The sequence below is a fragment of the Saimiri boliviensis genome, chromosome 2, assembly GCF_048565385.1.
Source record: "Saimiri boliviensis isolate mSaiBol1 chromosome 2, mSaiBol1.pri, whole genome shotgun sequence".
In the NCBI taxonomy this organism is placed as follows: domain Eukaryota; kingdom Metazoa; phylum Chordata; class Mammalia; order Primates; family Cebidae; genus Saimiri; species Saimiri boliviensis.
Window position 1 is genome coordinate 126,210,368 of NC_133450.1, and position 25,552 is coordinate 126,235,919.

A 25,552-nucleotide genomic window follows, 5' to 3' on the forward strand; every position below is an offset into this window, starting at 1 on the left:
AGGTGGAGGTTGTAGGGAGCCAAGATTGTGCCATTGCACCACATCCTGGGCAACCAAGTAAGACTCTGTCTCAAAAAATAAATAAATAAATAAATAAATAAATAAAAATTATCCAGGCATTGTAGCTTACACCTGTGGTCCCAGCTTCTACTTCTAGAATTGGGCCAATCTTACAGAATTAGAGTTACTATTTTGTATGATCATGTAGCATGGACTGCCTCTTCCACTACCCCTTCAGCCACCCCTTGCAGTGAGCTCCTCCAGGCCAGTGACCATGTTTCACTCATTTCTATAGCTTCATTATTTTAAGAGCTGGCATATGATAAGCCCTCAATTTAAAAAATGCAGTTGGAATTTATCAATGGCTACTGTAATTCAAATTGCTTCTTTCCCCAGATCCTCTCTTCTCTGTATGGTTTTTCTCATTGCACACTATTATGGTTTGAGTTGTATCCCTCAGAAAATGTTGAAGTTCTGACGTTTACCCACCCCACCATCCCTGTGACTGTGACCTTCTTTGGAAACAGCATCTTTGCAGTTGATCAAGTTAGGATGAGGGCTGTGGGTTGGGCCCTAATTCAATATGATTGTGCTCTTATTAAAAGGGGAAATTTGGACATAGGGACATGCACACACACACACACAGGGAGCCTGCCACATGAAGACGAGGGCGAAGATTGGAGAATGTAGCGGAAGCTAAAAAATGTCAAATGCCAAAGATTGTCCACAAACTATCAGAAGGCAGGTGAGAGGCATGGAACACATCATCCCTCACAATCCTCAGAAGGAACCAACCCTTCAGACCCCTTGACATCAGACTTTTAGCCTCCAGAACTGTGAGATAATACCTCTGGGAGAGAGATCCAAGATGGCTGATCACTAGCAGCTCGGGATTGTAGCTCCCAGTGAAAACGCAAAGAACGAGAGGATGCCACACCTTCACATGAATTCTTGTTGCTCACGCACCAGGAGATTCCCAGCGGAGGAGCCCCAGGGTCGCCAGCGCGACTCTTGTGACCGGCGAGGCTGTTTTGCCGGCGCCTCGGAGCGTCGGTTCTTGGTGCAGAGTCAGAAAAGCACCATCCATCTTAACGCCGCCGATTTGGTCGGCGCAGTGGGTTGCTCAGATTTCGGCGCTGAGAATCAAGAAGTTGGACGTCCACTCAGAAACCCAATTACAAAGACGGTAATTATAAAGACCACAGATGGATAAATCTACAATGAAGGGAAGAAAACAGCCAAAAAAGGCTGAGAATACCCAAGATCAGAACGCCTCTCCCTCAGCAGGGGATCCCAGTTCCTCATCAGCAACAAAACAAGGCTTGATGGAGAACGAGTGTGTTCCAATTACAGAAGCAGGCTTCAAAACATGGATAATAAGAAACTCCTGTGAATTAAAAGAACTTATGCTAACACAATCTAAAGAAACTAAGAACTTTGAAAAAAGGTTTGACGAAATGTCAACAAGAATACAAAATTTAGAGAGGAAAATAAGTGAATTGATGGAACTGAAAAACACAATACGAGAACTACGTGAAGTATGCACAAGTTTTAACAGCCGAATTGATCAAGCAGAAGAAAGGATATCAGAGGTCAAAGACCAACTCAATGAAATAAAACAAGAAGACAAGATTAGAGAAAAAAGGATAAAAACGAATGAGCAAAGTCTCCAAGAAATATGGGACTATGTGAAAAGACCTAATCTACGCTTGATAGGTGTACCTGAATGTGACGAAGAGAATGAATCCAAGCTGGAAAAGACGCTTCAGGATATTATTCAGGAAAATTTTCCCAACGTAGTAAGGCAGGATAATATTCAACTCCAGGTAATACAGAGAACACCACGAAGATATTCCTCAAGAAGAGCAACTCCAAGGCACATAATCGTCAGATTCACCAGGGTTGAAATGAAGGAGAAAATACTAAGGGCAGCCAGAGAGAAAGGTCAGGTTACCCACAAAGGGAAGCCTATTAGACTCACAGCAGATCTCTCAGCAGAAACCCTACAAGCCAGAAGAGAGTGGGGACCAATATTCAACATCCTTAAAGAAAAGAACTTTCAACCAAGAATTTTACATCCAGCCAAACTAAGCTTCATAAGTGAAGGAAAAATAAAGTTTTTTGTGAACAAGCAAGCACTCAGAGAATTCATCACCACCAGGCCTGCTTTACAAGAGCTTCTGAAAGAACCACTATACATAGAAAGGAACAAACAGTATCAGCCTTTCTAAAAAATACCAAAAAGTAAAAAACATCAATATAATGAAGAATTTACATCAACTAATGGGCAAAATAGCCAGCTAATATTAAATGACAGTATTAAACTCACATATATCATTATCAATTCTAAATTTAAATTGACTAAATTCCTCAATTCAAAGACAGCCAATTTGGACAAAAAACTAAAACTGTATGCTGCATCCAGACCCATCTCACATTCAAGGATACACAAAGACTCAAAACAAAGGATGGAGAGAGACTTACCAACCAACCAGAGAGCAAAAATAAATAAATAAAAAGCAGAAGTTACAATTTTTGCCTCTGATAAAATAGTATTTAAAGCAACAAAGATCAAAAGAAGCAAAGAAGGACATTATATAATGATAAAAGAATTAATGCAACAACAAGAAGAGTTAAAGGTCCTAAATATACACGCACCCAATACAGGAATACCCAGACATACAAGACTTATAAAGAGACTTAGACTCCCACACAATAATAGTGGGAGACTTCAACATTAATATTAGACAGATCAATGAGACAGAAAATTAACAACGATATCCAGGACTTGAACTCAGATCTGGAACAAGTAAACGTAATTAACATTTATAGAACTCTCCACTTTACACAAAATATACACTCTTATCAGTACCACATCATATCAACTTAGAAGTTTAAACGAAATGTTGGTTGGCTCCTTGTTTGTTATTCTCTTCCCTCATTTTCTTTCATGTCTCCATTATTAAGGACAATTATAGGCATACCCATATTTAGACTGCATTCTAGCCCGGGCAGCAAAGCAATACCCCCATTCTCTCTCCCTCTTCCTCTTTCTCTTTCTTCCTCTTCTTTACTCTTTAAAAATAATAATAATAATAATAATAATAATTCCTCATCCCATTCAACCAAATTTCTCACGATTAGGTGAAAAAAAAAAAAATTTCAATATAAGCAACTCCTCCCTTTCTCCAAAGTAGGGGTGAACAGCAGTGCTTCTCAACTTGCAATGGGCTTCTGCCTCCCCCCCAAAAAAAAAAAAAAAAAGAGATAATACCTCTCCATTGGTTAAGCGCAATTTGTATTACTTTATCATGGCAGCCCTAGGAAACTAATATACCACTTACCACCTTTACCTTCTAACTCTATAATTGCCTTTCTCCCTGACTAGAATGGAAGCTCCATGGGGTCAGGGCTCTTCCTCTGTTTCGCTCATGCATGAATTCTCAACATGTAGAACAATGTCTGGTATATGATAGCTCTCGCTATTTGTCAAAAATGAGCAAGGGAACTTTTCACATAAATCTAGACATTGTTTTCATTTGAAAACAACTTACAAAAAATATTCCCAAGAATAAAGCAATAATGGAGACCTTTATTAGCTTAAAATAAAGTATACTGCCCTGTGGCTACTCTTTAAGAGGGGGATCCTAAACCCTTGGAAGCTGTATCTATTGCTGATTTCTACACCTCACTAGTGGCAGAGTGCTTGGGACTGTGAATATATACATGGAAGTTAGGGGAGGCCACCCCTCAGGGCCTCCCTTTGCTGCTTCTGGCTTTTTATTCTGCTTTTTTTCTGAACGAAGTAAGGTAAGGTCAAGAATACAAAACCCGGCCAGGTGCAGTGGCTCAGGCCTATAATCCCAGCACTTTGGGAGGCGGAGGTGCGTGGATAGAGATAAAGAGTTTGAGATCAGCCTGGCCAACATGACGAAAACCTGTCTCTACTAAAAATACAAATATTAGCTGGGCGTGGTGGCAGGCACCTGTAATCCTATCTACTTGGGAGGCTGAGGCACCAGAAATCACTTGAACCTGAGAATTGGAGGTTGCAATGAGCCGAGATTGTGCCACTGCATTCCAGACTGGGTGACAGAGCAAGACTCAGTCTTAAAAAAATAAAAATAAAAATACAAAACTATTCTCCTCCTCATCTCCATTACCTTCCTCTTAGTATGGCGCCAGATATTTGAGTGGTTGAATGCATGTGTTCTGGAATTATAAGAGGATAATTCCCTTTTTTTTTTTTTTTCTGTTTGTCACTTGAAAAAAAAAAAAAAGAAAAAAGCATTCACACCTACAAGAACTGTTTCTGTTTTTTAGTTTGTTTGTTTTTTTTTTCCTCTGTATAGTCAGCATTTCTCGACAGTCCTGAGGGGTAGGTATTATCTGAAGGTGAGAAAACAGGCAAAGTGGTTACCACCTTGCACACGGCATGAAGAAACTGCAAGGCGTAGGAGACAGGCCTCCTAAATCTCAGTCCAGTACTCCTTCTGTTCCGCTGCTCATCACTGCCCAAGTTTTCTCTTTTTAGGTCTTGGTGAAGACAGGGTGGGACCCAGAAACGTGAAAGTGCTTTGGTTTTAGAATGGGAAGGAACAGAGACAAATCTACAGGGCTTTCAACTCTGTAGCCATTCCCTCTAGTATTTCTTTGGGGATGGTGGGCCAAGAGGAGAGGTCTGAGTTCAGCGAGTGAGGACTGGCCCCGTTCCTTTCAGTGAATTATCTTTCTCCAAATACGAACACAACACACACCACCGGGGGCCCCAGCCACGAGAGTTCCTTTTGATAGAAACAGTCTCCTAGATGACCATGACAGGTACTGGGGACTAGTTTTAGTTCAAAGAAACGAGAGATGAGGGCACTACAAAGAGGCAGGGATAAAAAATATATATATATGAAGATTATTCAACCAGAAACGAAAATGAGGGTGGGGAGAAGATAGAGGGTGAAGCACATGGTTGGGAGTAGAAAGACCACATTCTTCTGCTCGATGTGCAAGGATCACTGTGAGGAGAGTGAGGGAGGCTTTGACTTTCGATGCTGAGTCAAACTGTAGATACAGATTTTCCATGTAAGTCCTCTGTCATTTTCAGGTGGCATCCAGATCAACTTCAGGTGCCACGATGGAGCCAAAAATCACCAGGACAGGAAAGAAGGCTGGAACAGTATGGTAGTTCCATCTCTGTAAACGCACAGGTCTAGGAAAGAGGCACCTGGGCTGTCCCCTGGGGCTATCTCGTTTCAAAGTCACTTAAGTTTCTGTAGCTTGAAGTGGCCCTTGCCCTCTGGGATCATTTGACGTCTTTGCTGCAGACCTCGAGGTGCTCGGAGTGACCTTGGTGATCATCCTGAACCTCAAATTCCCGGTCCTGCACTGCCCAGCTCCAGAGTCACTGCTGCTGACAAGGCTTTTTGCAGTTCTGGGTTATTCTACTGTCTGTCAAGAGGGCTTCTTCTAAATCCTCTCCCTAGGAATGCTTGGAAGGAAGGGAGGAGCAGCCTGAAGGCTCTCATCGTTTATCCGGACACAGTGACAACCCCCGCCATGAATGCCCTCCCCGGGAGCTGGGCTTAGTCGCACAGTCCCGGGCTCGCTTCAGGGTCGGGGGACGCTTGCGGTGTGCCGCTCCCTCGGGGTCCGGGGCCTGGGCGACTTTCCGGGCCTCGGCAGCGCGGGAGGCGGTGGCAGCGCCGGCTGGCAGGCTGATGATGATGCTCTGTGCCCGCAGCCGATGGGAGGCAGCGTGAGCCCGAGAGAGCCCGGAGCAGCCGCCGTGGCCGCGCTGGAGCGCAGCCTCCTCCCGCTCCCACAATGCACAGGGCGGCGGCGGCGGCAGCGGCATCGTGGGCCTCCGAGGTGGCTGCGGCGGCGGCGGCGGCGACCCCCAGGACCCGGGACAGGCGGAGCTCTCGCGGCTGCTCGCGGCGAGCCCGAGAGTGATGGCGAGGCCCCTGCTGGCCGCCAGCGCCTGAGGCGCCCCACCCCGCCCCGCCCCGCGCGGCCCGCCCTGCCCATTTCCCTGCCGGCGGCTGCAGGCGCTTCCTAGTCCGTGCGGGCGGCCGCCCAGGCGAGGTGCGGCCTCCGCTCAGGCGGGGGGCGTAGGCGCGCGGGGCCAGCCATGGCCGCGTCCGAGCTCTACACAAAGGTAAGGCACCCCGCGGCCGGCGGCGAGGACTTGGGCAGCGCTGCGCTCGCCGCCAGCTGTCAGGCTGGGGAAGGGGCGGGAGCGCCGGGCCCGGGTGGGCCCCGCCAGCGCCACCGCTTTCAGCGCCTCTGAGCCCTCGGCCCTACCCGCCGGTCGCCCGCTGCGGCACCTTCCTCTTTCCGGCAGCATGGTTAAGGCGGCAGAGGGAGGCCCGTCTCGGGGGTCTCCCAGGCCCTCTGCCGCGCTGCTCCAGCTGGGGGCAGAGCGGGCTTCCAAGTGGAAAGGGGGCCCATGTGAATTTCGCAGGGAGGGCCTGGGCTGGGCTGGCCTCCCCTCCTGTTTGGCTTTGGAAAATTCCCTGCGGGTGGGAGATGCTTGCTCCGGTAGAACCCATGGTTTCTGTCGTGGGGACACGCGCTTAAAATAACGTCCTGTGTTGGTACACAGTGCCGCTTCTACCGACAGCCAGCCTCTCTGTGAGGTTGTCTTGAATCTTGCAAACGGTGGCCGTCGATTTTCATTCACCTTTAGCTCCCCGGTTTAGCTGCGCTGGGGGTGGCGAGTCCTGGGGGAAGATGCTGCCGGATGAACGCGAGCTGATTCACCTACTGGGAGGGTCGGTACTCAGTTGTCGCTGGGAGTTTGCAACCTGCGTGTAATCAATCCCGCAGAGCCTTGTTAGGCTCCATGTCTTCACCATCCTCTGGGGCAAGCCTTTCCCTTCTGGGTTTGGTTTAAGGGAAGTGGCAATCTTTTCTTTCTTAGACTGACACCAATATTCTCAGGGTCTAGTAATCTCTGAATGGCGTATTATGGAGGACTGTCACTTGAGTGCTGTGCAGATTTGTGGTGTTCTTTGTGGATATATGTAATCATGGCATTTTATACTGTACACTCATTTGTAGGTAGATGTTTTGCCAACTATGGATTACTTCTACATGCGGTTAATAGACTTGCCTTTTCACATTAGCTCTTGCAATAGAACTTTCATTTAGGGTCCTGTAATTGCTGGAATCATTGTTTCCGAATGTGACTCAAGTCCAGAGCCCAAGTTGCAGTGTGTTTTATAGAGGAAAGAAGTCTCGACTGGGCATCAAGAAACCTGGATTCAAGCTGAAACCTTTTCACTTACTGTGACCTTGGACAAGTCACTTAACATCTCTGGTTCGATTTCCTCATGTGTAAATGGAGTTAATTATACTTGCCTTGCATCTCTTACAAGCTCTTGTGAGGATCACACTTAATAATAGTTGTGAAAGCTTTTTGTAATCTATGAATTTCTCTACAAATATGAGATATATGATTAATCTCTTCAAACATGAAATGAGGAGCTTGCATCAAACATTCTCTGAGACCTCTTTTTTTCTAGTTAGATTTAAGGACTGTGCAATTGGAACTTCTCTCTAAATCTAGTAATTTCTTTAGGTATTGTATATCTCTAACATATGAATGAATGCAACTGGAAATTGATTAAAAGTAACCTAACACTTAATATAGTGCTTACTATGTGCCATATGAACTCATAGTCCTCATAAGGAACTTATGAGGTAGATACTAAGAAATATCAAAATCATTTTCACATGAAGAGATACCAGTCTGTAAACACTCATTGGTTACTTTGTGTAGCCCCTCCCCTCCACTTTTTCTATATCAAGCTTGTCCAACCCGCAGCCCATGAGCCACATGCGGGGCAACAATGGCTTTGAATGTGGCCCAACACAAATTCGAAAACTTTCTTAAAACATGAGATTTTTTTTTTCGCATTTTTTTTTAAAGCTCATCAGCTATAGTGTATTTTATGTGTGGCCAAAGACAATTCTTCCAGTGTGGCCCAGGGAAGCCAAAAGATTGGACACCCCGCCCCCCCCCCACCCCATTCTTATGGTGAGCCATCATCTTTCAGCCGCTTGGTACGAGGCTGCTTAACTAAAGACTGGGTAATAAATGTTGTTGGGTTTTCAATGCTTTTTTTCCCCCAAGATAACTTGGGAGAAAAAATTGAAAAGGTGTAATTTTTAAATGGTAAAGTTTTGGGCTTCTGTCACAGCTTTATCACCATCTATTTGAAAATTTACCTTTTACCAACCTGAGGAACATAGACCTGGTGTTTACAAAAAATTAAAAAATTAGGCTGGGTACGATGGTTCATGCCTGTAATCCCAACACTTTGGGAGGCTGAGGCTGGTGGATCACCTCAGGTCAGGAGTTTGAGACCATCTTGACCAACATGGTGAAACCCTACCTCTACTAAAAATACAAAATCAGCCAGGCATGATGGCACATGCCTGTAGTCCCAGCTACAGGCTTGAACCTGGGAGGCGGAGATTGCAGTGAACTGAGATCACACATTGCACTCCAGCCTGGGCAATAAGAGTGCCTGTCTCAAAAAAAATTTTTTTTTTAACTAACTGGGTGTGGTAGTCACCCCTGTGGTCCCAGCTACTCTAGAGCTGAGGCAAGAGGATCAGCTGAGGCAGGAGGATCACTTGAGGCTGGGAGGTTGAGGCTGCAGTGAGCCATGACTGTGCCACTGCACTCCATCTTGGGCAACAGAGCAAGACTGTCTCAAAAAAAATTTTTTTTTAACCTCTTTGTCATTATAAAGACAGACTGGCTTAGAGATCAAGACTGAAATTTTCATTGAGGCTTATGCTGCCTTCTCCTAAATACACTATGCCTGATTAACAGTCTGTTCACTTGATTATTTGTTGGCTGATTCTTTTTGTGAATGGTCCTTAGCTTAATGGCAAGCAGAAATACTTATTGGGCATCCTGTATGCCAGGTACTTTGCTTAATGTTGAGAGGATCTAACAGTGAACAAGATAGTCCTTTCCCTCGACAGGCTTATAGTCTGCTTCTTACATTCTTGACCTACTTTGAATCTATAAGGGCATAAATAACCTGCTGTTACATCAACGGCAGACAGACAACTGGTATGATATTTGTTAGTAGAATTTAGGGAATGGGTTGAGACATGGGGAAGGTTGAGCGAATTCCAGAAATAAAAACTAGGATTGTAATTACTAGAGGAATAGGAAAACCATTAGAAGTAGTAGTGTCAGTGGATAAGCACAAGGATCTTTCCCTTGCAGAGGATTATAGGAAGGAGGTTCTAGGGCAGATTATAAAGAAAGTTGTATTAGTGACATGCCATACTTACGGTATTCAACACTGTAGATAAATCTGAAAAATGCCATTTGAAAAAAATGTCATTCAGATCTTAAAGACAGATTGTGATGTGTGATACAGATCAGCTCCTATTATAGTGAAGGGCAAGAGACTATTCAATTTCTTCTTTTCAGCCAGAATGATAATGGTTTTGTCACAGCACTTTAACAAGGCTTCCATTTTGTAAATTTTTCCAGCAGTATAAGCATTTTAAGGGCAATAGCTAGGTTCTTGGGATACATTTTGGGAAACTAATATTTTGGGTAAAACATGTTTTGTTGATTTTTAAAAATAACAGCTTTATTGAGATATGAGTCTCATACCATATGATTCACCAAATTAAAGTGTACTATTCAATGGTTTTTGGTTTATTCCCAGAGTAGTATGTTGATTTGTTTGTGGGTCAGCCTGCCTTGCTTTTGAAAGAATTGAAGGAAATTATGATATCTGATTGCTTCTGATTTTGAAAATATTGCTAGTCTTGACTTGCTAGTGGATATTTATATCATACATCAGCCATAGGTGCTTTTGTGGGTGATTGTACATCACCCACAAGCAATTGCACATTTGTGAAGTAGGGTGTGTCAATTAGACCTAGAAGGATTTCCAGCAGCATTATAATGAATGGCATGCTATTCCTCTCATCATGTTCCCAGACACCATGGATAGCACCATAAATGCTGTAAAATGTCAAGATTACCTGAAGCTGTTGTTTGTTTCTTTGTTTTTAATTTTTTATCTTTTTGAGACAGGGTCTCACCGTGTCACCCAGGCTGGAGTGAAGTGAAGTGAACATGGCTCACTGTAACCTTTACGTCCTGGGCTCAAGCTATCCTTCCACCTCAGCCTCACGAGTAGCTGGGGCCACAGATACGTGCCAAACATCCAGCTAATTTTTTTTTTTTTTTTTTTTTTGAGACGGAGTTTTGCTCTTGTTTCCCAGGCTGGAGTGCAATGGCGCTATCTCGGCTCACCGCAACCTCCACCTCCTGGGTTCAGGCAATTCTCCTGCCTCAGCCTCCAGAGTAGCTGGGATTACAGGCACGTGCCACCATGCCCAGCTAATTTTTTGCACCTTTAGTAGAGACGGGGTTTCACCATGTTGACCAGGATGGTCTCGATCTCTTGATCTCGTGATCCACCCGCCTTGGCCTCCCAAAGTGCTGGGATTACAGGCTTGAGCCACTGCGCCCGGCCTTAATTTTTAAATTTCTGCTAGAGATGGTCTCAGTATGTTGCCGAGGCTGGTCTTAAACTCCTGTATTCAAGTGATCCTCCCGCTTCTACCTCCCATAGTGTGGGATTACAGGCATGAGCCGCCACATCCAGCCTATTTAATTTAATTTTATTTATTTATTTACTTTGAGTCAGAGTCTCTCTCTCTTGTCCAGACTGGAGTAGTGTGAACATGGCTTACTGCAGTGTCAACCTCCCAGACTCAAGACATCTTCCCATCTCACCTTCCTGGGTAGCTGAATCTACAGACACATGCTGCCACACCCAGCTAATTTTTGTACTTTTTTATAGAGACAGGGTCTTGCTGTGTTGCCCAGGCTGGTCTCTAACTCCTCAGCTAAAGCGATCCTCCTGCCTCGGCCATCCAAAGTGTTGAAATTACAGGCTTGAGCCAGGATGCCTGGCTTATTTTTAATTTTAAAAAAGTTTTAATTTTTTGTTTACTTTTCTGTTTTGTTTTGTTTTTAGCTGAAGCTGTTTGATTAGACGGTCCCTATGTGTGCTAAGATGCTGAGTATTGTGACAGTGCAAGGACAATCTAAAATTCCACATTTGCAAAGCATGTTAAGTTGCCTAGATGAAATAGCTGTTTAGGTCGGTAGATTGTATATGTGTAACCTTCCATTCTTCTCATATGTACAAGAGCCACATGGCCTAGATTTTTTCTGGGATAGATCCGCTTTTATATTTTATGCCACTGTCTCTTCAAGCTATTGATCCTGGAAATTCTAATATTTTTATATTGAGACTGTATTTCTCAGACTGCTTCTAACATCTTAAAGCGGAAGAGAAATCTCATCTCTGATCATGTGCTCTGATGTGGAGTTTGGCAAGGACATTAGCTGTCCTCAAGTCTCTTGTCACGCCCTTTCCATTTGAATTTCCTCCTGGTGTCCCTAGGCCTGTTAAAGGCATTTCTGTTCTCCTAGTTTCTCAGCTTTGAAACTTCTGTATCTTTTTTTCTTGTCTTTCGCATTTGACTTCATCTATATCAATTCTAATTTCAATTGACATCCAGCTGATAGCTCAGAGTTGAAATCCCCACTAGTACTCTTTTTTCTCTGTCTTAATAACCCAAACATGTTTCCATCTTATTATGGTTCTGAATTTGTATATATGTTTACCACTTCTATGACACTCTAAGCCCACTGAGATGTTGTTTTGTTCACCTGTTGTAGAGTCCAGCAGAGTGTTTTACACAGAATAGCTGCTCATTGAATATCTGTTGAGTGAATACTTAAACAGGGGAGGGATGGAATGAAAATAATGTTTTGGCATGATTAGTCCACCTGTAAGGACGAAGCAGGGTATGTAGATGTGGTTAAACAAGTAAACGCATGTTGAACAGAATGAGTAATAGAACTGGGAGCCAGGGACCAGGACCAGGGAACTTTCAGGAGACAAAGTGTGAAGTGATGAATGTCTGGTGGACTGAGGCAGAGGCAGAAGGTATGATAAAGAAGAGGACAAATCTGAGAGACATGTCTCTCTGAGATGGATTGTATTGTCTAGGATGGGAAGGAGCGGGGAGTAGGGTGACATATTGTCAGTAGCTCCAGCCTTGGAAACTGAAAGTTAATTCCTTTTTCATCATGAATTTTGACTGCCTCTGTGGAACTTGAATGCTACTAGAAATACTTCTTTAGACAGCATGAACAAAGCAAAATGCTCATTATTTCCTCTTGAAATTTGTTGCTGTTTCTTAAAGTGTCAAAGTTTTGTGTGTTGCCCAGAAAAGAGTACAGATAGTTTTTAATTCTAATGAGAATTGCTGCTGCCACATAGTTTAAATCTTCCTGGTACTTTTAGCTTTTTTTAAAAAAAATAGTGAAAGAGAACTGGAGGAAGATTTGTGAATGGGCTTCCAGGGATTTAACTACAACCTCAGGGGAGGGGTGACAGGAAATGCTAACTCCTGCATGGGAGAATGTGGGAGGGGAGAGATAATCTGCCTTACTCTACTTCTTACCTCAGAAGATAATTTAGCTTCTCTGTTTTTCATTTTATGAATTTTGCATCCATTGGGAGAATTTAGGAGTATGTGGTCCACTGCAGGATAGACTTGGATTTATTTGTCTCCACTTCAGGCAATTTCCAGTGAAGTACGAAGTACTGTTGGAAGTATAAACTTCTGGTTTATCTATGGAGTAAAGTCTGGCTGTTGGCAAAATATTATGTGGGCAATTCCACTTCTCCCACCCCACCTGAAGGCATGTCCTCCATCCCACAGTGGTCTTCCTAGACTTGTTCCATTTGTCTTCCTGGGGAGTTTGTCCTTTTCTACCCCAGCACCACCCCAACTCTCAGTCTTTCATCAACTTTATTGAGATATAATATACATGAAAATTCCCTGATTTTAAGTGTACCGTTTGATGAGTTTCGATACATATATTCTGTCATGTAACCACCACCACAAACAGGATGCAGAAACATTTTTATCTTCCCAGAAGTTCCTTGTGCTTAGTCTCTTGTCATCCCCAACATCTTCAAGGAACATACTGGAGTTATGCTTCCTCGTTAGGGTAGAAGGAAGAGTTTTCTTCCTTTTGGTTTTTCCAAAATGAATGCTATGGTTCCACCTTAACCCAACCAGTGGAGATACTTAATACAAAGGCCTGGCATTGGAGTTCATGGCTGTGGAGTTTCATTTTCAGTGGGAGGTGGAAGTGGATGAAAGGTTAGATGGTTTTTAATCTTTCCTTCCCACACTGACCACTTTGCCTTTATTAATGATGTCTGCCTTTGATGCCTTCTGAAATGCCCTTTGGTTAATTTTGCCCTTTAACAGTTCCTCTTCGCCATCTGGCTTGGCTGTAACATCAGTCTGAGTTTGTGCTGATACAACCTAAACTTTGCGGAAGCTTATCCCTGGCTTCTTCAAGCGTCAGACATTCTCCATTTCTCTTCTAACCCTCCTCACTTGGAATTCTTTTTAACTAGCAGACATTAGCATTAAATATCTCTTTGTACAGCAAAGAATTTTGCCCATTGTAGAACTTAGGGGTGATGTGATTATTTTTTGATTTCAAAATAATGGTTCTAAACTTGATTGAAATCAAGGGAGAAGTGCATTGTACATAATACACTAAGTGCTCACAAACGTTCGTGAAGACCATATTGTCTACCTTCTTTGGCCTTATGCACTCTCGTGGCCAAAAATGTGGGCAAGATGCTGGACTGGAGGGAGACTGGACACACAGAAAAGACAAGTTTTGTTCATCTTTTGTCACATATACAAAAGCATTTTTTGTATTGTCCTGGTCAGGAATCCTGCATGTGTGGTTGGGATTTCTATTTCTTGACAAATATACATGAAATTAGAATTTTTAGAATAGGACAAGTAAAATGATCAGAGTAGTGAAGAGGCTAGACAAATTAAAAGTATAGAACTCTCTGGTTTAGAAAGATGAATGTGAGCTGGGAATACAGTAGAGTATTTAACATCTAGAATAGTAGAAGTTTGTAACATCAAATCTCAGTTTAGTAGGGTTACTTTTTAGATCTTGAAACAAATCAATATATGCCTTTTTTTTTTTTTTGAGATGGAGTTTCACTCTTGTTACCCAGGCTGGAGTGCAATGGCGCGATCTCGGCTCACCGCAACCTCCGGCTCCTGGGTTCAGGCAATTCTCCTGCCTCAGCCTCCTGAGTAGCTGGGATTACAGGCATGTGCCACCATGCCCAGCTAATTTTTTGTCTTTTTAGTAGAGACGGGGTTTCACCATGTTGACCAGGATGGTCTCGATCTCTTGACCTCGTGATCCACCCGCCTCGGCCTCCCAAAGTGCTGGGATTACAGGCTTGAGCCACCGTGCCTGGCTAATATATGGCATTTTAAATGAATTTCTACTTTAAACATTAAATATTACATTTCTGAAAGTCAGTACCTCAAATTATGATATTAGCTGAGGTACAGGATGTAAATAGAGAGGCCCTGGTAATTTATGGATGAGAATTCTGGCATACTGACTTACCAACCCTCTCTTTAATAGTGTTAATCAGTTTACCAGCCAGAGCTGTTTTTGTTGGAAGAAACAGAAACCCAACTCAAAGACAAAGAGGAGTTTATTTGCTCATATGACTTAAAAATTTAAGCATGGCTGGAATCAAGGCTCAGACATGGTCACTGGGGCTCTCTATCCCTGATTCTCATGTGCTATCTGACACTGGTTTCATCCTCAGGACAGCTTTTTTTAGGGTTCAAAGATGGTTAGTGGCACCTGCAGATCACACGATCTTACAGCTTTGGGCCTGGAGGAAGATAGTCTGATAGAGGAATTCTGGTCATGTGCCTTCTCCTTTAACTGCTGACTGTAGGCAGTAGGGGCGGAGGACTATGAGTGGTCAAGTCTGTGCTCACCCCAGAGGCCAGAGGGAGGACAGGGCACCATGATTGATAATCTCACTCCAACCTCATGGGATGACTGTGAGCTGTTTGCCATCAAAAGGAATAGTGCTAGGCAGACAAAATAAACAGCTACCCTCAGTCCATGTCTGCTGTGAATAAGTCACCGAAAATGATAGTGATTGAATTCTACCCCTCCTTTTCTGATCTTTGAGCAGAAGAATGGGAGAGTTTGCTTGACCAGGAGGACATTAGATATCTTTCCCCTAGAGAATCATTTTGGATTGAAAAATAAAAGCCAGGCAGGCGCGGTGGCTTATGCCAGTAATCCCAGCACTTTGGGAGGCCAAGGCGGGCAGATCATGAGGTCAGGAGCTCAAGACCAGACTGGCCAACATGGCAAAACACCATTTCTACTAAAAATGCAAAAATTAGCCAGATGTGGCATGTGCCTATAATTCCAGCTACTCAGGAGGCTAAGGCAGGAGAATGGCTTGAATCTGGGAGGCAGAGGTTGCAGTGAGTCAGGATCGCGCCACTGCCCTCCAGTCTGGGCAATAGGGCAAGACTCCATCTCATAAAAAAAAAAAAAAGAAAGAAAGAAAAAGAAAAGCCATGGAGCACTGGTGCAAGCAAATGTTACAAATACCATGATAGAAATTAAAATTTTGAAAGTTAGTTTTATTTAGTCTATTTTTATTTTTCATTTATTATTATTTTTATTTTTTGGCAGAGTCTCATTCTGTTTCCCACGCTAGAGTGCAGTAGCATGAACGTAGCTCAGTGCAGCCTCGAACTTCTGGGTTCAAGCAACCCTCCCAGATTAGCCTCCCAAGTAGGTGGGACTGTAGGCATGTGCTACCATGCCTGGCTAATTTTTTAAATTTTTGTAGAGACAGACTTTCACTTTGTTTCTCAGGCTGGTCTTAAACTCCTGGCTTCAAGCAATTCTCCCACTTAATTATACCTGAAGTGCTGAGATTACAGCGGGGAGCTACCGTGCCTGGCCATTGTTCAGTCTTAATTTTGGGGCTATGAACCTTATGTTGTCTTTCTTCCTGCTTTCTTTCTACCATATTTCCTCAGCATTTTATTTTCCCTTATTTTATTCACATCCTTGCTTGGATACATTATTCTCTTCTCCCATTTTCATTCAGAGGTAAGTTGCACAATTTCTTATTCCCTCTTTTTTGTCTGTCCGTCATCCCTTGTTAATGTCTGGTGGTGGTCTGTCTTCTGCTCTCTTCCTTCCTTCCTTTCATCTTCTTTATCTCCCTACTATTTACCCATCCCTTATGCTCTGTTATTTGTTATAACCAAGTGTATATATATATATATATATATATATATATATATATCCCACACCTATAATAGAATAAAATAAGTTACTAAAGAGTGAATCGTTATTTCTTAACTTAGCTTGAGGAGGGAACTTGATTTGTGCTTTTGCTTTATTACCACTCCCTGATCTGACATCATAAAGGAAGTAATTTTTTATGAGTTTGCATAAATCATTTTCTATGTATGTGAGTGTGTGTGTGTGTTTCAAATAAACACCTTCGTGTTAGACTAGTTTTAGACTAGTTAGACTAGACTAGTTCAACCTTAGTTTTCAACTTACCATACTGGTCTACATTACAATAAGATGACTAAGATACTCCTTTAAAGATATGATCTCACCTTAAAACTTTTTTGGCCGGGCGCGGTGGCTCAAGCCTGTAATCTCAGCACTTTGGGAGGCCGAGGTGGGTGGATCATGAGGTCAAGAGATCGAGACCATCCTGGTCAACATGGTGAAACCCCGTCTCTACTAAAAAGACAAAAAATTAGCTGGGCATGGTGGCATGTGCTTGTAATCCCAGCTACTCAGGAGGCTGAGGCAGGAGAATTGCCTGAACCCAGGAGGCGGAGGTTGCGGTGAGCCGAGATCGCGCCATTGCACTCCAGCCTGGGTAACAAGAGCAAAACTCCATCTCAAAAAAAAAAAAAAAAAAAAAAAAAAAACTTTTTTGTGCCAGTACTTAAACAACTTTTACACAGAGTGGGTCTCTCTGTGCTTAAGCTCAGAAAAAAATCTTCTAGTTTGATAAGCAGCATTGTTGGGTTGGAAGCAGGAATTTTCTGGAGACGTTGTCTGTAAAATTGGGAAATGTGTATCTTAATAATAACAATTTTGGGTCCACAACCTAGATTAAATTTTCATAAAGTCAGAATGTGTATTTCTTGTTTTAGAAATTGAAAAGTTAAACTCCTTAGAGTTACTATTGCATTTTAACCCACTCGTACTGTTTATACTCATTTTTTCATCCTCGACCAAAATTTCCCAGCCTCTGTACCATTGATGGTAGGCTGGATAATTCTTTTTTTGTGGGAGAGTTGGCTCTCCTATGTATTGTAGTATGTTTAGCCAAATCTCTGACCTTTATCTGTGAGATCCAATATACCCTCCGTCCCTAGTTGTGATAACCAATATTGCCTACAGACATTGCTAGATATTTTGGGATGGTGGTGGGGTTGGGGAGGAGAATCACACACACCCTTGAAACCACTAATCTAGATGTTAAACCTTCGACTAGGGTAAGAAAAAGTAGAAAGAAATTAATTAGAAAATTAGGATTAATTGGAAAAACTTTTTTTAAAAGTTGATTTATAAGCATTTTTTTTTTTGCTTATAGAAATGCTACCTTTTAGCTAATCTGAATTATTTGGATAATACAGAACAATATAAAGGAAGAAAGTTAAAATAAATTATACCACCTATAAATCATCAACTGTTGATTTACTTTATGTCTTTTGTCTATATTCACAAATGGTAATGATTTTTAAAATGATTTTTAAACTTAATATGTATTGTGAGAATTTATATCAGATAATCATTGAAAAAATATATCTGTTTATATATTTTTTTGAGGCAGAGTTTCACTGTTGTTGCCCAGGCTGAAGGGCAGTGGTATGATCTTAGCTCACTGCAACCTTCACCTCCCAGGTTCAAGTAATACTCCTGCCTCAGTCTCTGGAGTAGCTAGGATTACAGGCTCCTGCCACCATGCCTGGCTAATTAAAAAAAAATTTTTTTAAGGTGGGGTTTCACCATGCTGGTCAGGCTAGTCTTGAACTCCCGACCTCAGGTGATCCACCTGCCTTAGCCTACAAAGTGCTTGGATTACAGGCATGAGCCACCACACCTGGCCATTTTTTGTGTTTTTAATAGAGATGGGATTTTACCATGTTGACTAGGCTGGTCTCGAACTCCTGACCTCAGGCGATCTGCCCGTCTTGGCCTCCCAAAGCCCTGGGCTTACAGGCATGAGCCATCATGCCTGGCCCATTAAAAATCTTTTTAATGGCAGCATAATATACTAAAGTTTATTTACTGCTGGGCATTTTTCATTACTAGAAGTGATACATTATGATGAGCATCTTTGTTCATAAGTCTGCTTAGTCAGTTTTAGTCAATTTTAGAATTCAAGTCTCCCTGGCAAGAATTGGCATTTATATTTATGCAGGATAGGGCATTCACATTCACTTTATTTTAAAAATAGCACTCTTTATGTGCATTGCCTGAGGGATAGGGTGACTAGATGTCCCACTTCTGGAAGATGCTTTCTGCTTTTTTATTTTTTATTTTTTTTAAAGGTGGGGTTTTACCATGATGGCTAGGCTGGTCTTGAACTCCTGACCTCAGGTGATCCACCCACCTCAGCCTCCCAAAGTTCTAGGATTATAGGCGTGAGCCACCACGCCTGGCCGCTTTCTGCTTTTTAATACCTTTATTTTGTTTTGAGAAATCTTCTTGACTAGAAACATATAACTTCATTAAAAATTTTAACCTTTTAGCCGGGCGCGGTGGCTCAAGCCTGTAATCCCAGCACTTTGGGAGGCCGAGGCGGGTGAATCACGAGGTCAAGAGATCGAGACCATCCTGGTCAACACGGTGAAACCCCGTCTCTACTAAAAATACAAAAAATTAGCTGGGCATGGTGGTGCGTGCCTGTAATCCCAGCTACTCAGGAGGCTGAGGCAGGAGAATTGCCTGAACCCAGGAGGCGGAGGTTGCGGTGAGTCGAGATCGCGCCATTGCACTCCAGCCTGGGTAACAAAAGCAAAACTCCGTCTCAAAAAAAAAAAGAAAAAAAAAATTTTAACCTTTTAGAAATCGAAACTGCTTCTTTTTGTTGTTTTTTTTTTTTTGAGAAGGAGTTTCGCTCTTGTTAACCAGGCTGGAGTGCAATGGCGCGATCTCGGCTCACCGCAACCTCCGCCTCCTGGGTTCAGGCAATTCTCCTGTCTCAGCCTCCTGAGTAGCTGGGATTACAGGCACGCGCCACCATGCCCAGCTAATTTTTTGTATTTTTAGTAGAGACGGGGTTTCACCGTGTTGACCAGGATGGTCTCGATCTCTTGACCTCGTGATCCACCCGCCTCGGCCTCCTAAAGTGCTGGGATTACAGGCTTGAGCCACCGCGCCCGGCTTCTTTTTCTGACCATTGTCATTATTGTTGCTTTTATTCACTCTGTTTCTTGATGTTGGATGAATCTGTGCCAGAGAGAATAATTGAACTAGAAATCATTTAAAAAGAGACAAAACATAAAGCTTCTGAATTAGTACACATGATATAATTTTAGTTTGAAAATTGCCTGATAATATGTTATTAGGACATTGTAGACATGTCCTCTTAATTAGAACAAATTAACATTGTCTGGAAGAGGCCTTCAACATCATCAACTACCTGCTTTGTAAAACAATTAGAATGGAGCAAAATATGCCCAGTGCTGAAGGAGCGCCCTGGAATGGAATCTTTACAGCAGTCAGAAGGTGTTTTGGGATTAGTGAGGCCTTCGGGTCATTGCTGTATGTAGCAGCCCTTCCAAAGGACTTGGCTCATAGTGGTAGCCGTAAACCTGGACCAGGGTTGACTGTGTGGAGCCTTAAACACTAAAGCCATAGGAAACTGAGTTGAAGCCTTAGCAGCCTTGGAAGTTTCTTTCCTTTTCTTCGTCCACTAAAGCCGTTTGTTGTTGTTGTTGTTGTTGTTTTACCTTATACAGTTGTTACTTGTTTTCTTCTACAAACTGGCTCAGTCAAATGTGTGGTTCCATGGCAGTAAATTATCAAATAATAGTGATTAATATTTAATGAGGCTTTATTGTGGGACAGACACTATTCTGAGGGCTTTGTTGTTAACTATTTCCCTCCTTGGCTTCCAACCCTTCCAGGGTTCTTGAAGCGAGGAAGTACATCCTAGAAATCGAGGGCTTGGAATCCACACCTAGATGTTGGATCTTGGTTTGAATCCTGGTTTCGCTATTCACTTTCTCTGTGTCCTTGAGCAAGCCACTTAACCTCTTTATGCTTCAATTTCCTTATCTTTATAATGGTGATAATAAAACCTACTTTATGTGGTTTTAATGATGACTAAATTATAATATATTAAAAAATGCGCCGGGCGCGGTGGCTCAAGCCTGTAATCCCAGCACTTTGGGAGGCCGAGGCGGGTGGATCACGAGGTCAAGAGATCAAGACCATCCTGGTCAACATGGTGAAACCCTGTCTCTACTAAAAATACTAAAAATTAGCTGGGCATGGTGGCGTGTGCCTGTAATCCCAGCTACTCAGGAGGCTGAGGCAGGAGAATTGCCTGAACCCAGGAGGCGGAGGTTGCGGTGAGCCGAGATCGCGCCATTGCACTCCAGCCTGGGCAACAAGAGCGAAACTCCGTCTCAAAAAAAAAAAAAAATGCTTAGAATAGTGACTTATTTAGTAAATTCTTACAAGTATTAGTTATTATTATCCTTGCTGTTATAGCTGTCATTCTCCTTTCCCTGTCTGCTTTGTCGTCTTCATAAGCTCACTTACCTCCTATTGCAGCTTAAATATTGATGCTCCTGGGCTCTGTCCTTGACCTACACTCCTCCCATTGTGGCCTGATCCATTCCTGAAGAGTCAGGTCCAGCCTTGTGCTGATGACTTCCAAACCTCTGTTTCCAGTCTACTTGCTCTCCCAACAAACCTAGATCCCTATAAGACAACTGCCTTGTGGACATCTTCACAAGCACCCCAAACCCAGCATATTCAAAATGGATTGTCATCTCCTCTCTCCCTCCTCCTTCATACTATTCTAGCTGATTTAATTTCTTTGTGTCTTAGTTTCTTCATCTGTATGATGGGATGGTAATACCTACTTCATAGGGTTCTTATGAGGATTAAATGAGATAGTTCATGGGAAGCACTTAGAATAATGCCTGGCCCGTGTTTAAGAAATGTTAGCTACTGTAATTGTTATTTCTTTTCCCTGTCTGGTGAATGACATCAATATCCCTCCAGTAACCCAAACCCAAAACTTAGGAATCATCTTGATTTACTTCCCCCGCTCCTCCTCCCACCGCCCTCACCCCCCCCACCCCACCCCGCCCCCCGCACCCTTGCACCTCACCTAATCAGTTATCATTTCCTAGTACTGTTGCTGCTTTGCATGGGACCCTTATCTTTTTTTTGTCTTTTCTTTTTTTCTTGAGACAGGGTCTTGCTCTGTCACTCAGGCTGGAGCGCAGCGTCGTGATAGCTCACTGCAGTCTCGACCTTGTGAGCTAAGTAATCCTTCTGCCTCAGTCCCCCAAGTAGCTGGGACTATAGTAGCTGCATACTACCATACCCAGCTAATTTTTTGTTTTTTAGAAACATGGTCTCACTACATTGCACTGGCTGGTCTTAAACTCCTGGGCTCTAGTGATCCTCCCACCTTGACCTCCCAAAGTGCTGAGATTATAGGCGTGAGCCACCGTGCTTGTCTTGGTTCCTTATTCTTTCCTGGTTCCTGAAACAGCTTCCTAAGCAATCTTTGGTCTTACGTTCTATAATTTGTTTTTCATTCTGTTACTAGTGAGATCTTTGTAATGCACATATCTGATCAAGTCACTATCTGGTTGAAATTCGTGGATGATTCCCCATAGGATTTTGTCCTGAGAGTAAATTTGTTAGTGTAATGCTTCCTCAACTTTGGTGTCCATCTGAATTACTAGGAATCTTATTAAAGAGAAGATTCTGACTCAGTTCTCTGACTGGGCATGAGATTCTGCATTTCGAACAACTCCCAGGTGTTGCCTATGTTGCTGAATTGAGAACCACACCTTGAGCAGTGAGGCTGTAATACATAGGCTGTTCATGACCTGCCTTCACCCTGGGCCTGCCTCATCTCTCATGTTTCACTCCTGGCATTCAGTTTTTACTTTAAATCAGGAGCTTGCCAACTTTGCCTTCTTCTCATTTCCAGCATTCCCCTTCCTGGCTTACTTTTCATTCATGGATCAGTTCTTCCGGACCCCAGTGCGGGTAAGATGTTCCTTCTGTGTGTTCCTATTGCCCATTCAGTTTACTTCTGTCCTAACCCTTACTGCACTGCATTGCAGTTGTCTGTCTCCCCTTTGCTTCTCTGAGCTCCTTAAAGACAGGGAAAATATCTTATTTGTTTTGTTTTAATGACATTTTTTTGAGATATAATTCATATACCATACAATTCATTGTATAAAGTGTATAATTCAGTGGTTCACATTTATTTTTTGACTCATCATCTAGACCAGTGTTTGGTATGTAGTAAGTACCAAGTTAGTGATTGAATGTATGAATGAATGGAATTACAGTAAATTGTCATTGGAAAGTTTTTTCCAAATCTTCTTTGTATCTGTGTTTTTTGGATTTAACAGATCAAATCATACAGATTATCTTATTTATCAGTAACTTTTCATGAGCTTCCTCTCTTTCACTGCTCCCTCTCTTTGGCACTTTATTCTTCTCTTGGCCAGTTTTAAAATGTCATTATAGATGACTTTCCTTAGTCTCCAGGGTTTCCAGTTGTTGTCTCGCTCTCTTTTTTTTTTTTTTTTTGAGACAGAGTTTTGCTCTTGTTACCCAGGCTGGAGTGCAATGGTGCGATCTCGGCTCACCGCAACCTCCGCCTCCTGGGTTCAGGCAATTCTCCTGCCTCAGCCTCCTGAGTAGCTGGGATTACAGGCACGCGCCACCATGCCCAGCTAGTTTTTTGTATTTTTAGTAGAGACGGGGTTTCACCATGTTGACCATGTTGGTCTTGATCACTTGACCTCGTGATCCACCTGCCTCGACCTCCCAAAGTGCTGGGATTACAGGCTTGAGCCACCGCGCCCGGCCTAGTTTTTGTATTTTTAGTAGAGACGGGGTTTCACCATGTTGGCCAAAATGATCTTGATCTCCTGATCTCGTGATTCATCTGCCTCCGCCTCCCAAAGTGCTGGGATTACAGGCGTAAACCACCTTGCTCAGCCCTTTTTGATATTTTTAAAGTCAACTGGAAAAACCGCCTCACTTATGTTAAAATGTAATTGAGACTCTTCTATGGCAAAAGATGTTCCATTGCCATTGCTAATAGTAGGTGTGAAATAGTATAGGAAATCACTCTCAAAATCATTTGGGAGCTCTTTTCCTTAAAAAAAAAAAACTATTTTAAAAAGTATAAAAATAATAAATGTCCAGAGTGGAATCTTGGAACATTTTGAAATGCAAAAGAAGAAAAATATATGTAATCTTACTGTCCTCAGATACTCTTAATATTTTGATTTATGTCCTTCTTATCTTTTTCTGTATATATATTTTTCTTTAGCAAAATGGTTTACTTTATGCATACTATTTTGTAGCAAGATTGTTTACTCTGAGAACTATATTGTGAAGGTTTTCCCATACCAATACATATTATTCTACAATGTGTTTTTTTAATGACCTCACAGTATTATATTGCATTAATTAGTCATATGTTACTCAACTAGACCCCTGTAATAAGGACTTCTAATTTTTTGACAGTTTTCATTTAAACTGAAGATAATCAAAGCCTTGGTGTATTTGTTTACAAAGAAATAAATTGTAGTTGTTAATTAATTTGACTGTAGAAAAGAAAAAAAATAGAGAAAAAGAAAAAAATTAATTCGACTGTAATTGCAGAACATCCCATTTTTCTACTATAACAATATTGGCACAAAAACTTAGTGAATTATAATATCAGTGTTAAGATTAATCCAGTTAGATCTTAGAAGACCAAAAAACAAACACAAAAATCAGGAATATCAAATAACTCAGGAATAAATCCTTAAAAATAATTACATATTGGTCAAGTGCAGTGGCTCAAGCCTGCAATTCTAACCCTTTGGGAGGCCCATGTGGACAGATGACATGAGGTCAGGAGTTTAGGATCAGCCTGGCTAACATGGTGAAACCCCATCTCTACTAAAAATACAAAATTAGCCCAGCATGGTGGCACATGCCTGTAATCCTAGCTACCTGGGAGACTGAGGCAGGAGAATTGCTTGAGTCCAGGAAGCAGAGGTTGTAGTGAGCTGAGATTATGCCATTGCGCTCCAGCCTATGCAACAAGAGCGAAACTCGATCTCAAAAATAATAATAATAAATTACGTATTTGGGATCTCAGAGTACACCAGGCACAACAGCTTACGAGAAAGCAATTCTCCAAACTACAGAGTTAGATAGGTTAAGATTGTTAATCAGTGGGCCAGTTAGTTACGACCTGAGAGGGTAAAGGATCCCTTCCTATTCCTATTTTGGAAGCCATATGGCAGGATGAGTTGTATTATAACCTACACATTCTCATGTTAGCTGAAGAGACTATCCTTGAGTAATTAAAGGCACTGAGAATTTGTCAAGCCCTTGCATGCATGTTTAATGGGTGGATAGCCTGGCTGCTCAGAAGCTGTTGGCTTCAGAAATGGAAAGGTTGACTTAGGCTAAAGGAAGGAGAAATACAGCAGAGGCAGTTACTCAGGGGAAAAACACATGTACTGAATTAGGAGAAGTAATGTGGGAAATAATATCTGAGACAGACTGAGATCTTGAAAGATCTGAAAAGGAGTTGTTTAGTTAATGTATTTCAAATAAGCTCCCCTGTTTGCAAATTTCATAATTAAATGTTTCTCATAATGAGTTTACAACTGAAATGTGTCTGGGAAGCTGGCCAGGGCTTTTAAGGAGCTGGCCAGAAGGCATTTACTTCCCTTGGGTCAGAGGTGGCATCTCCTAGGGTTGAAGAGTTTTCTGAGTCTGTGTCAGGAGCAGTGCCTTAGTCTCAGGAAAATGAGAAGAGTCTATGGACCATGCAGAATTTTCCTCCTTAGTAGCTGCCCATGGGAGTCATTGAGGTCCAGTTTCTGTTTTGGAGCTGGGGCCTCCAGTAGGGTGTGTTTAAGGAGGACCTAGACAAAACGCGTATAGTACAATTTACCTGGTTAGTTTGAGGATTAGGATGTCTCATTTGAGTTCATGAAAAATCTGAGTGATGAGTACAATTAAATGAAAGTCAGTGAATGTTTTACAAATCTATAAGACTCATTGTAATCTGTGCCATTCTATACATTAGACTTAGGTCAGCGATCCCCAACCTTTTGGCACCAGGGACTGGTTTCATGGAAGGCAGTTTTTCCACAGACCTGGGTAGTGGAGGTGGTGATGGTGATGGATGGTTTTGGAATGAAACTATTTCACCTTAGATCATCAGGTATTAATTACATTTTCATGAGGAGTGTGCAACCTGGATCCTTTGTATGTGCATTTCATAATAGGGTTTGTGCTCCTATGAGAATCTAATGCCACCAATGATCTGATGGGAGGCAGAGC

General features: G+C 42.4%; 1 protein-coding gene across 4 annotated transcripts in view; it reads left to right on the forward strand.

Moving 5' to 3' along the window:
* The first annotated feature begins 5,978 nt into the window (after window positions 1-5,978).
* MYO5A (myosin VA) overlaps window positions 5,979-25,552 on the forward strand; it is a 222,489-nt gene continuing 202,915 nt past the window's right edge. For all 4 annotated transcript variants that reach the window (XM_074394231.1, XM_074394232.1, XM_074394233.1 and 1 more), the window contains exon 1: window positions 5,979-6,151. In XM_074394231.1, coding sequence (XP_074250332.1) covers window positions 6,125-6,151 — 27 coding nt within the window. In that variant the 5' untranslated portion in view covers window positions 5,979-6,124. The remainder of the gene's footprint in view (window positions 6,152-25,552) is intronic.